Raw genomic sequence first — 15,368 nt, forward strand, 5'->3', positions numbered from 1 at the left:
AGCCTAGTTCTTTCTCTCTCTCCCCACCCCCCATTTTCGGTGCCCCCTTCCCTTGGACCACCTAAAAGAGGTAAAATTCTGCACTAGCTTCCCACACTCCTCAAAAACTGTCTCCCGCCCCCTCTTTGTTGACTATCAACATGCTTGTGGTTTAATTTGGATTTAAAAACAATGCATTTTAGGACTCGGCTATTTAGCTGGCTTTGACTTGACCTAAAATTGAGACTTATTGAAAAGGAGTTAATATTATTTCCTGGTTCTAAACCATTATACCACACATCAAGTGAAAGGAAAGGAACTAACGCTCGATTGAAACCTTATGTTCTTCTTCATCAGCTTCAACCTCCCACCCCATATTTTTCTGTTTCTACACAGTGCGCGCCGTGGGACTAGCTATCTTATCTGGGTACCACAACCGAAATGCAGGTTTCCAAAGGTGGGTTTGAACTTTTCAAACCTCTCCTGACTCCTCTGCTCTGTATACGTCAATGGCTATAACAATAACAAACAGTGCTTCTCAGTAGTGCAGCTACTGATATCCTTAACTTCACCAACGCTCACGTTTATTATAACTGGTATGGCTGCTGTATAGAGTTGAGGGCAAGCACTTAACACCTGCGCCCAGTCCACATCCTGCACGCATCCCTAAAGCAACAACACAACAATGGCAAACTACCAGAACCCTGGCTAAAACTCGTGAGTACTTCCTTCTCTTTCTGTATGCACACCAACACACACATTTAGAAGTACCTTTTCTTAAATTATAGCGTTTAAATTAAATAAAAAGTTACACACATAAAATGTTTCCCAATAACATATAGTCTTTTTTTTTTAAAAAAAGCATCCTATGCATTATATTTTGGAAAAGGGACGGGGAGTTAAACTGTTGCAGATGATCGCTTATATCACCTGATAGGGGATATCTTCTGAGCTAGGGTTGCAACTTAAATGAGGAGTCAGACAATGGCCTTCTGTTCTAAAGTCTTGGTTTATAATCCCATTACACACTCTCAATACATTGATCTAAAAATACCGTGGAACTATATATGCATTTATAAGGAGTTGACCTACTTCTAAAAAAGCTAACCTGGCCAATAGTAAATGGAGGGGGGCGGAGGGTTTCTCCTCCGTTCCCTGTTAAAAACACACACCACAAACAGACTATACAGAACACAGGTTGGTTCTATCGTTGAGTCTCTCATTTGGAAGGTTTTCAGTATTTCTTAAGAAAACTTAACTCGACACAATTTCGTATGCATCAGACAAAGACTATTTCATTCTAACAAATTTATTTTCTCAATCAGCTCTTACGGAATCACTACTCAAATTAAATTACAATCAAATTATCACATCAAAAGATACCCTTATTACCTAATAGCTGTCCGTATTTTTTTTTTCATTTCATTTTTTTAAATTTGTGCTCGTCTGAAAAAAACACGTAATACAAGATCTGGGGAAAAAATAAATTACCGTTTTGCAGCAGTTCATAGGTATTCTGAATAAAATATTAAAAGAAGTCATTTAATGAAAATATAAAGCAAATTTTTTTTTAGATCAACAACGGATCTAAACATTTCTCTATTGCTGTCTTTTTTTCTCTTTTTTTCTTTTTGTTTGTTTGTTGAAAAGTCTGTTTATTAAAACCTACCAAAAACACTGCGAGGAAATGGCAGTGTTATATAATCACTTCCACAGCACCCGCTCAATCAAGTTGGCAACGGATTTAGGAGAGAGAAGTTCAGATAAGTGCAGCTGCAGATGCCCAGTTCCTTTTAAATCCCTTTATCTGAATTAGTCCAGAAATAAAAAATATTAATAAAAAAAATATTAGCAGTGAACTTTTTAAAATTAATCTTCCAGGATGATTGGCAGCCATCAGGAACAGCCCTGAATTATTCCCTTTATGTCGCTGTTTCCCTTAATTCATGCAAAATCCTTCTACGGAGCTCCAAGTTTTAAGGACCAACAACCTCGCTTTGCCTCTCTCCCCCCCCTCCGGGTAGGAGCCCCTCCCTCCAACCTCTTTCTTTTCAGGGTCATCCTTCTATTTGCGGGCGGTTCTTTCTTTCTTTATTCCCCCTCCTCCCATCTTTCTCTCGCTCGCTCTCTTTCTCTAGATTATAATATATAAATTTGTTTTTTTTCTATCCAGTCTGCTTGGCTTTTCATTTAGTGCTGCCTGCGTTATTCCCCCCCCCCCTCTCCTTTCCCTAAACCTAGGAAAAAAGCTACCGGTTTTTCTCTTTTGTTATTGTTTTCAAAATAATGCTTCTCCTTCGAAAGTAGACTCCTTCCCTGAACCAAATTAACGTAGTTTGGGTAAACAAATAAACAAACAAACAAACAACCCCCCCTCCCAATAGCTCTGGAACTCAAAGAACATATGCTAGCATTGTTTTTTCTCCTGCTTGGGGCCTACCCTCTTTTGACATTTTCATTTTACGTATTTTATTTAAAAAGTGTGTGTGTGTGGCGGGGGGTGAGATAGAGAGAAAAGTTTCGGTGAACCTCGCAGGAAAGTCCTTTTCAAGGGGCTCGTGGTGAGTGGGGGGGGGGGCTCGGAGAAGGAGGAGGAGAGAGAGAGAGAGAAAGAGAGAGAGATGGGAGCGCAGAAGAAGCTGGGTGCTGTACGATCGCTGCCACAACGATAACAGCAGGGCATAATTTAGATCTGCTGTTGTGGAGTCGCTACAGAAAGGAACAACATCCGGGGTTGTGGGTTTGTTTGTGTGTTTGTGTGCGCGTTTGGGTCTCCACAACGCTCCCTTTCTCGCCGTAGCAAGGAAGGATCTCCAACTATCTCTCAGCAATGAAGAACGCTAAGTGTTCCAGATATGTGTGTTTAAAATAAAGCAAGCCAAGGAGCCTGGGTCTGGGCTGTAGGTGCGTGTCGCTGTCCTTGTGTGCGTCTTCGCCTTCCTTCTCCCCCTCCCCTCCCCCACCCCTTCTCTCTCCCCCCCCCCACCGCCTTGCTCACCTCTCCCTCTGCCTGCCTGCCTGCCCTTCTGTCTTCTCCCTAAGAATCCCTTTCACACTTTTTTTTTATTTAAAATTTGTGGCGTTGCTGTCGTTGATGGTGATGATGGCGACTGTCTTTTTTGTATTTTTGTTTTGTTGTCCGTTCCCCCTCCACCTCCCCACCGCACACCACCCCCCTCACTGCACGCTCGCCTGGAGTCCGTGGTGGGGCGGCGGCGTATCGGAGTTCACGTTGCCGACCTGCGAGTAGACGTCGTCGGGCGTCTGCTGCTGGATCCCCGGGGGGGTCATGCGCTTCTCTTTCTGCCTGCGGTTGCAAAACCAAACCCTGACCACCTCCTTCTCCAGCTGCAGGCTGTCCGCTAGGTTCGTAATCTCCTGCGCCGAGGGCTTGGGGCATTTCAAGAAGTGGCTCTCCAAGGCCCCCTTGACACTCACCTCGATGGAGGTCCGCTTCTTCCTCTTGCGGCCCTGAGCCGCGATCTTGTCGATGCTGGTGGGGCTGCCCGTCGACGAGTCGGCTTCCTCCAGCCACTTGTTCAACAAAGGTTTCAGCTTGCACATGTTCTTGAAGCTCAGCTGCAGAGCCTCGAAGCGGCAGATGGTGGTCTGCGAGAAGACGTTGCCGTACAGGGTGCCCAGCGCCAAGCCCACGTCGGCCTGCGTGAAGCCCAGCTTGATCCGGCGCTGCTTGAACTGCTTGGCGAACTGCTCCAGGTCGTCCGAGGTCGGCGTGTCCTCGTCCGAGTGCGGGTCGTGGCTGTTCAGGCTGCCTCCCCCGCCTCCGCCTCCCCCGCCGCCGCCTCCCCCGTGGTGCGGGTGCGGGTGCGGGTGGTGATGGTGGTGATGGTGATGGCCGGGGTGCTCTCCCAGCTCGGGCGTGTCTCCCCGCACCAAGCCCGGGTGCACCAGGCTCTGGCTGCCCGGCGGAGGGCTCAGCATGCCGTTGACCGTGAAGCCGCCGGGCTGCGAGTACAGCAGAGGCTGCTGCTGCTGCTGGCTGGCCATGGAGGGCAGGTGCGCGCCGGCGCCGGCGCCCCAGTGGCCCTGGTGCGGCGGGCCCAGGTGCGGCGGCCGGTGGTGCAGCGCCGCGCCCGAGTGCAGGTCGTCCCGCCCGCCGCCGCCGCCGCCGCCTCCCTTCACGTCGGGCTGCTGCTGCTGCTGCTGTTGCTGTTGCTGCTGCTGTTGCTGCTGCTGCGGGCTCCCCGTCATGCCGACCGGGCTGCTGGCCCAGGGAGAGCCGGCTTCCACGGCGGCGGCGGCGGCAGCTGCGGCGGCGGCGGCGGCGTGGGGCAGCGCGGTGACCCACTGGTGCGCGTGGCTCAGCATATGGCCGCCGTTGCTGGCCGCCATGGCGCCCTGCATGAAGTCGCTCTGGACCATCTTGACGGACGAAGGGTCGCCGCGGTAGCCGCCGCCCGACACCGACGTGACGGCCACGCTGCCCGGCTGCATGCCGCCGCCGTCCGAGTGCACGATGGAGCCCGCCGACAGGATGCTGTTGGTGGCCAGGTAAGGGTTAGACGCCGCCGTAGCCATCGCCGACGCTTTCCTGTCGACCCCTCCACTGCGCTCGCCACAAGCCGCCGCCGCCGCTGCCGCCGCAGCCCAGTAGCGCGCCACCAGAATCCCGCCCGGCTCGGCTGTTTCCTCAGCTCTCCTCAGCCTGCCCGGCCCGCCGGCCGGCCGGCCCCGAGGCGGGCTCCTTGCGCGCGGGTGCGCGCGCCGCCGCCGCCGCTCCTCCTGGGCTCGCGGCTGCTCTGAGGGGAAACACTCGCCACACGCAGACAGACACACACGCGCGGCCGCTTCTTCTCCTTCGCCGGCCCCTTATTGCGATTCACCTGTTCGGGGTTGCCTCAGCGGCGAGAAAGACATTACTGAATCCCTCTCCCTAGATATTGGTAGAAGGAGGGAGGAAAGGAGAAAAAAAAAGAGCGGGAACCGCCGAGGGGAGGGAGGGAGCGAGGTCGGCAACAACAACTCCCCTTTTGGCTTCCCTCCTTCACTCCCTCAGGAGCATATTTTCTCCCCTCACAGTTTCTGGGTTGTTGTTGTTGCTGCTGCTGCCGCTGCTGTTTTCTTTCCCCTCACAGAGAAAGTTTCTCTTCTCCCCCTTCTCCCCCCTCCTGTAAGGCTTTGTATGGGGTGAATGAGTGCGTGTGGGCTCCTTTCTTTCGCCCCTCACGCACGTCCCCTCGCACACACTGTCTCTCGGTCTCTCTCTTTCGCGGCGCTTCTGTTTCTTTCTTTCTTTCTCTGGCTTTCGTCCCCCCTCTCTCCTCTCTCTCTCTCTCGCGCGCAAGTTTTGTTTATGTCCTAAGAAAACTTCTGGCGATGCTGGCGAAGGCGGCGGCGGACGAGGCGACGGAGCTGCGGGCGACGCATCGCCTCAGAGTTGACGCCCGGCCGATGCGCCCGGGTCCCTCGGAAACAAGAGTCCTGCTCGGGCCACCTTCTTGCGGGAATCTGGAGAAGACATGTCGCTTCCTTTCCCTTCTCCCCCCCCCCCCCGCGCTTTTTCTCTTTGGGGAAGGGATGGCTTGGTGGGTGTGAGTTGTTGCCCCAGTCGTCGTCGTCCTCCTCCTCACATGATAAAAGAAAGCAAGTTCGACAATATCTCTTTGGTCACCCTTCCCTCTCTCTCCTCTCGCCAAGAAAAGTTTAAAATCGCAGAGTTCTCTGTAATTCGAAAGGGATGACGAGGGTGACGAAGATCCAGCGGTCGTCTCCGGGAGGAGGAGGAAGCGGCTGGGCGCAGGGGAGCCGCGTGAGGGTGGGCGCGCAGAGATGGTATCCTTGAGCCGCGAACTCCGCGGGGGAAGTTGGCTGCCAGGCTCGTGAAGCGTGCTCTTCTGCTGGTGCTGGAGTACAAGCCGCTCTGCTCTGCTCTGCTCTTCCCTCGCTGCTGCTGCTGCTGCCGCCGCCTCCTCCTCCTCTTTCTCCCCCCTTCCTCCTCCTCCTCCCCCCTTCCTCCTCCTCCTCCTCTCCTTCCCTTTCTCTCCCTCTGACAGCTCTCTCTCTGTCCCTCCCTCACAGAGCGGGGACTGTCGAATGTTTACCCTCCGCCGAGAGCGCGCGCACCACCACACTTTCCCAAATACAAGGAAGTCGAGCGCGAGGGCCCCCGCTGATTGGCTACCCGCTGAGTGATTGGCAGGCCCGCGATGACTGGCTCAGGACGCGAGGCCCCCCTTCCGGCCGTTCCGATTGGTTGCTTTTTAATTTAGGCAAAGTGTCGTGGAGGCTTGGAAAACTGCCCTGCCCCCCTTCTCTTCTCTCCATCACCACCCCTCCTTTGGTCTCTCTCTCTCTCTCTCTCTCTCTCTCTCTCTCTCTCTCTCTCTCTCTCTCTCTCCTTCCTACTCACAACATCTTAACTCTTAGAGCCCAGTGAATAAATCTGAGTTCTCCCGGCATTGAGCTGAGAAGAGGGAGGCGGGAGAAAGGGGGGGAGCAATGAGAGAAAAAGGGGGAAGGGAAGAAAGGAGTGTGTGTGTGTGTGTGTGTTGGGGGGTGGCGGAAGAGAGGAAAACCCACTATCTAACACTGTACTTATTTTACTTGCATGCATATGATTCCTCTTATGGGCGCGCTTAAGCCGTATTATCTGCAACCAGCCGTGGCACACAAGGGCTGCCTGTATTCACAAAGCCCCCAGCCTAAAGAAAGGAAGAAAGAAACAACAAACCCGGAGCGCTCTCCCTGGTATCTTCCAAAGTTTTCCCTCCCTCCCCTTCCTGCCCTGTTTCATGTGCCTGTTTCTGCATCTGCTCCCCCCACCCCCGCTTCCCAGAGGCACAAAGGTGCAATCGCCAGCAGCCCTCCTTAAGCCATGGCAGTTCCCACTGAAAAGCCTGCGCCGGACAGAGAGGCTCAGGCGGCCGGCTCTCCTCCTCCTCGTTGCAGGCAACCGGCCCCACACGTCTTTGTTTTACAGCCTCGGTTATTCCGCATCTTATGGGAAGTACAATGCCCCTCATCTCTCTCTCTCCACCCCCCAACTGAGGGAGTATGGATGCACGCAGCGCTCCGAGGCCTCTCCAAGCAAAAGGATGCCTTACCTTTCAAGAATACCCAGAAAGCTTCTTTTAACCATTTGTCTATTTTAAATTACGTTAATCCCACGGTGCTTTTTCAAAAAATAATAATTTTGGTGGTTCATTTCAAACAACGCAATGCCTCTCCAAATGGCTCTATTCCCTATCACTATATAAATGCAACCATGATGTGTGTGTGTGTGTATAAAAATAACACCGACGCCGGTAGCATTTTGTAGGATATAGACTTGACTCTATGAAACATTTTATTATTGCTAGTCCAGCCGAAAGAGTTAAGGTGGGCGGAAGAGAGAGTGAGAAAGGGAGGGAGGGAAGGAGGGAGGGAGGGAGGGAGAGAGAGAGAGAGAACGATGCGACCAAGCGGAAACGCTGCACAGAGGCAACCTCAGTGAACCAAGGAAAAAAGAGAAAGTGGCAACCCAAACAAGGGCAAATTGAACACTCCTCGGGGAATTCCAGTGAAATAACACCATTCGGACATTCAAGGAACGCATCTTGGCTAATGACGGTTGCGTGTTTGTGCGCTGTTGTGCTTACACACACACACACACACACACACACACACACACACACACCACACACACACACAGCCTGTGGCCAGGCACTCAGAGCGTGGGTCCCCTTCCACATTTGTGAGTGTATAAGCTGTGCGCGCGTGGGTCTCTCTCTCTCTCTCTCTCCCCCCCCCCGTGAAAATATGCACCGGCGTGTTTACATTAAGATGTGCAACACAACGCCCCCCGCCCCTCCCTCTTGTTCATAATTTCACCACAGAAGAACCCAGCTTAGGTGAATTTCAGTGTACAGCACGAACTGCATACATATCCCCGCTAGCGAGGAAGGTATGCGGAGCTGGCGTGATGGGCAGATTAGCTGGAGGCTGCTAGCATTTATTTAGGACTCGGTCCAGCTCCTGCTTGTACAGTAAAAGATACCATCTTAGGTAGGTTTAGAAAAACCATTAAGGTGAAGTATACAGATCTGAAGAGCTCTGGTAACTGAAAGCCTAAACATCCAGAATTCTTCTCCTTTGTGTCCCCTGTGTCTCCCAGACTTTTCCGCCTTTTAGATATACACATACAGATGAAGGGATCTAACACAGATTTCATTGAATAAATCGGAGATCTCCAGGTGCAGTCGGTTTGAATAGTCCGTGCCAGAACCCCATGTTTTCTTTTCCAGCCGATTTTGCTTGGATCAGGCTCAAAAAACCGAGTGAGTCTCGTGGTTTTGTTTACACTGAATGGGGAGGATAGGAACGGTGCCATGGGGCCGTCTTTCATTAATATACAGTGAGGATTTTGTCTAAATTACTGCTATGAATTTCACAGTACACGCTTTCAAAAGCCGTCTCAGGTGGCCCGATGAAACGCGATAGCGCCTCTGCAGACCCACTTCAATAATAGTAATAATAACAATAACAACGACGACGACAATAATAATAATAATAAAGTTTTTTGGGGGAAATCCCCCCCAAATATTGTTTACCCATTAAACAAACTATCTTCTTGGTTGAGTTTAGAGGGGATTTTTTTGGGTGTGTGTGTGTGTGTTATTTATTTATTTAAAATTCAAAGTTAATCTTCTTCATCCCTCAACAATTCATTCCCCACCCCCCACTCCCCTTTCCTCGTAGAGTGTGATTGCTTTGTCTGAGGGGTGTGTGTGTGGAAATCCAAAGTATAACAAGGGGAGAACAGTTAGTGCTGATTTTCATTTGCATAAATTTTCATATATTTTGGTGAAAATAATAGACTAGTGGGGAGCTGGGCTTAGTGGAATCAGTGCGAAGGAGAATCTTACCCGGGATCTTTTCGCTGCAGTTGAGAACACGAATTTTCTCCTCGTCTACTAATCTCATAGCCAAAAAACCACTCCCAAGCACTTAAAATACAAATCTTCCAAGTCTCGGAGCTCCTTTTGGTAAGTTTGCGTTTCTCTTTTCCTCCCTCTTTTCCACTTGTTTTACCTCTCTCTCCGTTCCTTTCCCATAAATGTCTTCTGAAAGCGCGCCTGGGTGCGCTTGTGTTTGGGGCAAGACTGGGAACTCCCTGGATGGAACAAAACTCCCTCCCCGCCACAATTTGTTTTTGTTTCAAAGATAGATACTCTCCTCTCAGACACCTTAGTGGAACATTAACCTGGAGTCATTCTAGCGAACTGAAGCCACCCCTCGCTGCTAGCTACTGCTGTACTTTTTTTGGGGGGGGGTGGCACTGGTGTGTAACTCTTCTGAGGGGAAAGGGATTGGAAGATGACTTGGAACGTGGTTGTTGTTGTTTGTGATGTTGTTGTTCCCCCCTCTCTCCTTCTGCGCCCAAGGGGTCCAGGCAAGGCAGAGAGGGACCCCCTTATAGGCACCTGCTGTGACCCCGAGGAAAATAAAACTGGGGTTGGAGGAAGAGGAGGAGGAGGAAGAGGAGGAGGCCAGCGGCCGGTGATGCGCCGAGAGGGTTAATGTTGTAACTAGGGAACAGGCGGTTAAGCACAACATCTACAGCTCTGTAGTGAAAGTCCATCAGAAAGAGTATAATCAATCAAAACTAACCAGGACATCCCTTCATTTTATTCTCTAAGGAGGCTGGGGCCGGAGTATTAGAAGGAAGCAGGATTCACGTTGTCTCTTTTGCCCCTGATACAGGCGACACCCCCCCGGCCCGGCCTCCCTGGAAAAAACCACAACACCCCACAATCCAGGCCCTTTTTAGCCTTTCTTCCCTAGGCTGGATTCCATCTAACTACCTAGAAAAACTCTTTTTCTTGTGCCACATATTTTATTTTTAAACAGTGCTGTTTTTGTTGTTGGTGTTGGAGATGGCTGGCTGTGGGTGTCCTAGAGAACTTCACTCGCTTTTCTATAAATCCAGTTCTGGGCCGCCTTTCCTCATTTTTTGTTTCTTTTCTTTTCTGCGGGAATTCATGCATTGCCCTCTTCTTAAATCTCGTTTCTCCCCCCCCCCCAGCCTTGTTATCTCCAGAGAGCCCCCTTCGCAACGCAAGCCCTGACTCGGATTTTTCTGATTCTTATTACTACTGTTATTGCTATTAATATTATTAATAATAATAGCGCAACGGCCGCTAGCAAATGGGCGAGAGGGCTCTCGTCGAAGTGGGGAGGTGTCGGTTTCAGATGGGGGTGTAGAAGCACCGCTCATTTCCCCCTTCTTGTTGACGCGCTGAGCTTCCCTTTTGACTGGGGTTAACTCTGTGTGCTCCATTGGAACAGATGCCGCGTAAAGCTGCTCGCTCAAGATCATTTGTTTCCTTGATGGGGGAACATTTCTGAGCGGAACATATTGGTTGCCATAGAGAAAGAAATAAAGGAAGAACACTAGTCACATTAAGCTATATGTTTGTGCACTGGGCTTTAGATAAAAGGGCCTCGGTCCAGCCAAGGAGAAGAGAAGCCAAAAAGCGGAGCTTTCCCTCCCCCCTCCACCTCCCCCCCCCCCAGCTTCAACTAAAACTAACTTTATTTTGTTTTGGACAGTCGTAACATATACGCTAATTTTATTGGTTGTCGTTAATTTTATAAGATACGGTTTGCTGAACAAAATAGAACTTTCGAAGTGCTCGAACAGAAAGAGAGAGAGAGACAGGGCCGGTGCCGGTCGGCAGGGGGCGCACTGACGCGGCTCTCGAGCGGGGGAAAGTCGAAGACACTTTTGCTGAGCGGCAGTTGATGTCTAGCAAAAAGTTGTTAGAAGCAGCGGAAAGGGTAGGTTCCGCGTACCCCAGCTTCTGATATATGTGTGTATATATATATTTATACGTCCGTGTTTGTGCGTAATCTCAAGGGCGTTCGTCTTCCTGCCCTCTTCCTCTGACCGCAAGAGGGGGAAAGGAGGCTGGGGAAAAAAAGAATAATATGCAGGGTTTTCGTTGTTATTATTTTTTAAAAATAAAATAAAATAACCCAAACCTAGAATTTATATAGAGCTGTCATAACCCCCAGCAACGGGAAACCCAGGAACCCAGCAGTAATGGGAAACTTGTGGGAAACTTCTCAGAGAGTCATCAGTCACTGGCTATAAAGTGGTGATTTGGAGCACGCTGCTAACCGAGATCTCAGTTTCACCTAAATAAAAGGAACCAGTTTAACATTAAGAAGTAAAAGAATGAAGAGGAAGCGGGCATGTTTGGTGGAAAGAGGTGTGCTGCAGGGTTCTACCAGACCGAGGAAGTTTAAGGCCCCCTGGAGAGCTGGGAAAGGCATCGGCGGGGCTTTTTCCAGCACATTGTAACGTTTGTTTGCTATTCTGTACCTGGAGAAGTATTCCCCCAAATGAATCAGGCGCCCAGAGTTTTCCTAGGCTACTCCCTTGTCCCTGAGGATAGAGAGGAAAGCAGCACTGCTAAGATGAGCAGTAGATGCAAAACCCACAGAAGGGTTGCCCTTCTCGCCAGGGTCTCGCAGGCTGCCCCGATCCAGAGGTTTGCACCATCTCTGTGGGGTTCAGATACTCCCCCATAAAAACTCGGAGCTTGGAAGGTCAACGTGTTGTCCGGTTCCTGGTTCCTTCTGCCGGTTCCCCTCCCACTTCCAGTGGCCTGAGCGAGGGCAGGTGGTTGGAGAAAGCGGCTCTTGGGCAAGGGCTGTTGAGACCCTTGCCGTCTCTCCGTGACTTTTGTTCCTGTTAACTTTCTTACAGGCTGTCTTTCGACACCTGCGACACTTGGTAGGGCCGCCGCGTTCCTGATAGGAAAGAGGTACCATGAACTCACTCTCTCAATCTTGGCCTCCTCGGCTAAGGCAAAGATCCTGCACGCATTCCCCTGGGCGTGAGCCTCATTGGTCTCAGTGGGACTCACTTCCGCCTACAGGATTGCGCTGCAAATCTTCCACCCGGTTCCTTAAGAGAACAGAAACGGGAATTGCTGTGTGGATATATGAAAGGGTGTTTCAGAAGTACTGTTTGCATACCAGGCGGGAGGGAAAGGAAAGAACGTAAGACACTGCTCCGCTTTCCTTAATGGGGCGAGTCTGAGATAGCTCCCCACCAGCCCTTTCCCCGGCTGAAGGTGACCAAGTCGAATTTCAAAACTCTTGGATAGGCTTGTTAGTTGCGCTTCGGGTCGCTTACACAAGTTTCCACACTGACGGATCTGGCAGGGGAAGCGATGACAATACCCCAGACTATTGTGGTGTGTTTCCTGAACGCAATTTTCTTCACAAACGCCAGCATCATTTATCGCTGTTAATTATGCAGCTGATGAGTGCCTGAACACGCGATTTTGGATCGGAGCAGCAGTTTTTAATATCTGGTATCTGGAAAACATTGGCCTTTCCTCCCCACCCCTCCCGTTCCCCTCCTTCCATCCTGTCCCAGCTTAGTTCTTGATCTGTCTTTTCTCCTTCCTTTCCCCCCGCCTTCGAGTGAAACTTTCTCATGTATATGTGGCGGGGAGGAACCCATAACCCTTCAGCCTTATTCCTGGCCGCCTACATCAAAAGAGGGTAAAAGCAAACAGAACCTCCTGGATGCAAAAAATGAAAAATAAAAAAACCCCACAGCAACAAGTCCATTTGGCAGGAGTTACTTATGCATGTGCCGCACACACATACACACACACACACACACACACACACACACACACACACACACGAGGGAAAGAGCGCCTATAAAAAAACAAGATAAGAAAATACCAATGCTATAAATGATGTATTTATTATTTTACCCGGTTGTAAACTCATTTACAACATAAATAGAGGAGGAGCGTTGTCAAATTGTTAGCAGGCATTTGCCGTCCTGAGGATTCATCCGCTTAGGCTGCAATCGTAATCCCACCTACTCGGGAGTCAGCCCCATTGAAATTCAACAGGACTTACTTCTGCGCAGACACGTTAGGATTGCAGCCTTAAATGCAAGGACCACGAAGTGTCCAGTAGCCTCGGAGAGCCAAGTTCCTTCTTAGTGTTCAAATGCCTATTTTTTAATTTTTAAAGTATCTTCTTTCGGAGTGAATGATGGTGACGGTCAAGTTGCGCCTGTCTCCAGTTCAGCTTCCTAGACTGGGCCTTTTGGGATGCTGCTCCCCAACTTTACAGTTCAGAGTTCTTCGTAGCCGGGCTGGTCGATGATGGTTTAGTACTAGGAGGAGGATGAGAGTTGCTAATCTGGGGGAAGTAAGGAGGTGGGGGTGGGTGAGGGAGTTGGGGCAAGGGTGTGTGCGCGCGCGAGGGAGAGAAAAAAATACATCCCTGTTACGTTGAAAGAGTGTCAGGCACCATAAGAAAACAACAGTGGGACAGGCCTGCTCTTTTTATCCATACATCTCATTGTGAGAGCCCCAGGCAGAGCTTTGTTTATTGTTTTGCGCCCAACAAAAGCCTTTCGGGTCGTGTAATAAATTAGAAGTAGGAAGGCAGGAGCTGAGCAGGCCACGAATGGGGCTCGAGGAGAAGAAAAGGCACCTTTTTGGGGATGCTCGCTCCTTGCCATTACGCAATGCGATTGTCCTTGGGAGGCAAACGCGGGTGGGGGGTGGGGTGGGGAAGAAGAGGCGAGCAAGGGGGTGGGGTGGGGGGGGGGTTGATGAAGCCGCCACCTCAAACGTGCCGGGCGGAATGGAAAAGTTAGCCGGCGAATAGATGGAACAATATCTCCTCCTCTTGGCTTTTGAAACCGGCTGAATGCGGGCGGGCGCGCTCGCCTGGCCCGAGATGGAAATGAACCCTTCGGCGCTTCCAAAGAAATGAAATAATGAAAATAAAAATCCATAGGGCGAGGGAGTTCCCCACACCCCACTCCCACGGAAGGGAGGTGGTTGTGGGGCGTTTCTAATCGCCCAGGTACGGACGTGATACAAAGGAGGCTGAAAGTATCAGTCTCTTTAAAACGGGCCGGGCTGGGGGGGGGGGAGGGAGAGCAGCGAATTTGCAACCCTGTATTCTTAGAGGCTGGAGATCATTGTGAGCTGCGGAGCTGCCACCTCAATAGGCTTCCCCCACGGTTTTTTTTTTAAAGGAAAAAGCAACATTAATATGCATTACATAGTGGGGTGAGTTGAAGATTTTTTTGTTTTGTTTCAAGGCGCAGAACGATGGCAGTTTGGGGCTTATGAAATGCTGTATTTTTGTTGGTGTTGTGTGTGGCACGTTGGAAAAGAGGCACCGACGAAGTTAGGCAGCCCCGCTTATTATTATTAGATTTTCTTTTTCTTTTCTTTTTAATTTGACATTTGAACTTGCCTATTGTCTGAGGATCTCGGTTCAGACTGCAGTAGGTCAAGCTAAAGGCTGCTCTTTTTGGAATTTCACAGGAACGCGCTCAGGCCGCCTGCTCGCCTTCCGGGAAGGCGAGAGGAGGGGGAGCCTTTGCTGCTGGGGTGGGGAGGAGATGGGGGTGGCGGGGGGCCTCTTGCCAGCGCCGCCGCCACCCCAGTCGAAAGCAAGACACGGCTGCGATTCTCAGCCCTCTCAGGCTAACCTCTCCCCTCCAAATGCATATATATGTACATACAGTTCGAGAAGAGGTAGGAACTGGGTAATATAAACGCTGCTAGGGAAAAAAACTAGCCACCATATTTGGTGAACTCCAAGAAGACCTATGGAACAACAACAAAAAGTTAGGATCAAAGAATAGTTCCTTCCTCTCTGGCGGATTCCTCCCCTTCTCAAGTTTGGCCAGGAACAAAAACGTTGTTATTCTGCAGCTAACTAGCTGGGGAGAAAGGAAGGAACCTGAGGTGGCGAGAGGCTTTCTGAATTTCTGTTTTAAGAATGGCTAGCCAATCCCGCTTTTACTCAGAGTAGGCAACAACCACCCTCCTGAAGATGACAGGGCTTTACCGTGGTGCGCTCTCTCTCTTTAAAATATTTTTTTTTTTGCAGTTGCACATGTTTCTATTGTTGTGAATCTAGTCCATTAACCCCCCCCCCCCGTGCTAAGATGAATCGGTGTGAATTGCTTTTAACTTCTGCCTCTCTACAGAGAGAGGCGCAGGACTGTGGTCTTTCTCTGGCTAGCAGCCACTGCTGCCTCTCCCCGTCCCCCCCCCGGCCAGATTCTTCTTCTTCTCCTTCTCCTGGCCACCACTTTCACCTCCAGCCCCGCCGAGCTGCTCAGAAATGGCAGGGCGGCCTGGAGCAGAGGAGGCAGCGCGGAGGCGCTGCGAGCGGAGCGGCGGGGCAGGGGCCAAATCGGCGGGAAAGGCCCATTTGGGTGAGAAGGGCAATGTGAGACCACCTGGTGGAGTCGATGGAGTCCTCTCTCTTCAGCCTCGTTCTCCCCACACGCTGTTGCTTTGAACAGGGTGGCAACTCTACACACACACACACACACACACACACACACCCCTTTTGTGAGGGGAGTTCGTCTTTCTCAG

At 50.7% G+C, this 15,368-nt stretch overlaps 1 protein-coding gene across 1 annotated transcript; it reads right to left on the bottom strand.

The window, feature by feature from the left end:
• Nucleotides 1–2,965: 2,965 nt before the first annotated feature.
• Nucleotides 2,966–4,605, bottom strand: POU3F3 (POU class 3 homeobox 3). Its single transcript, XM_081199196.1, has one exon. The coding sequence runs from the start codon at nt 4,516–4,518 to the stop codon at nt 3,157–3,159; it is 1,362 nt and encodes a 453-aa protein (XP_081055322.1). The 5' UTR covers nt 4,519–4,605; the 3' UTR covers nt 2,966–3,156.
• Nucleotides 4,606–15,368: the final 10,763 nt, after the last annotated feature.

This window comes from Podarcis bocagei, assembly GCF_964188305.1.
Source record: "Podarcis bocagei genome assembly, chromosome: 6".
Lineage (NCBI taxonomy): Eukaryota > Metazoa > Chordata > Lepidosauria > Squamata > Lacertidae > Podarcis > Podarcis bocagei.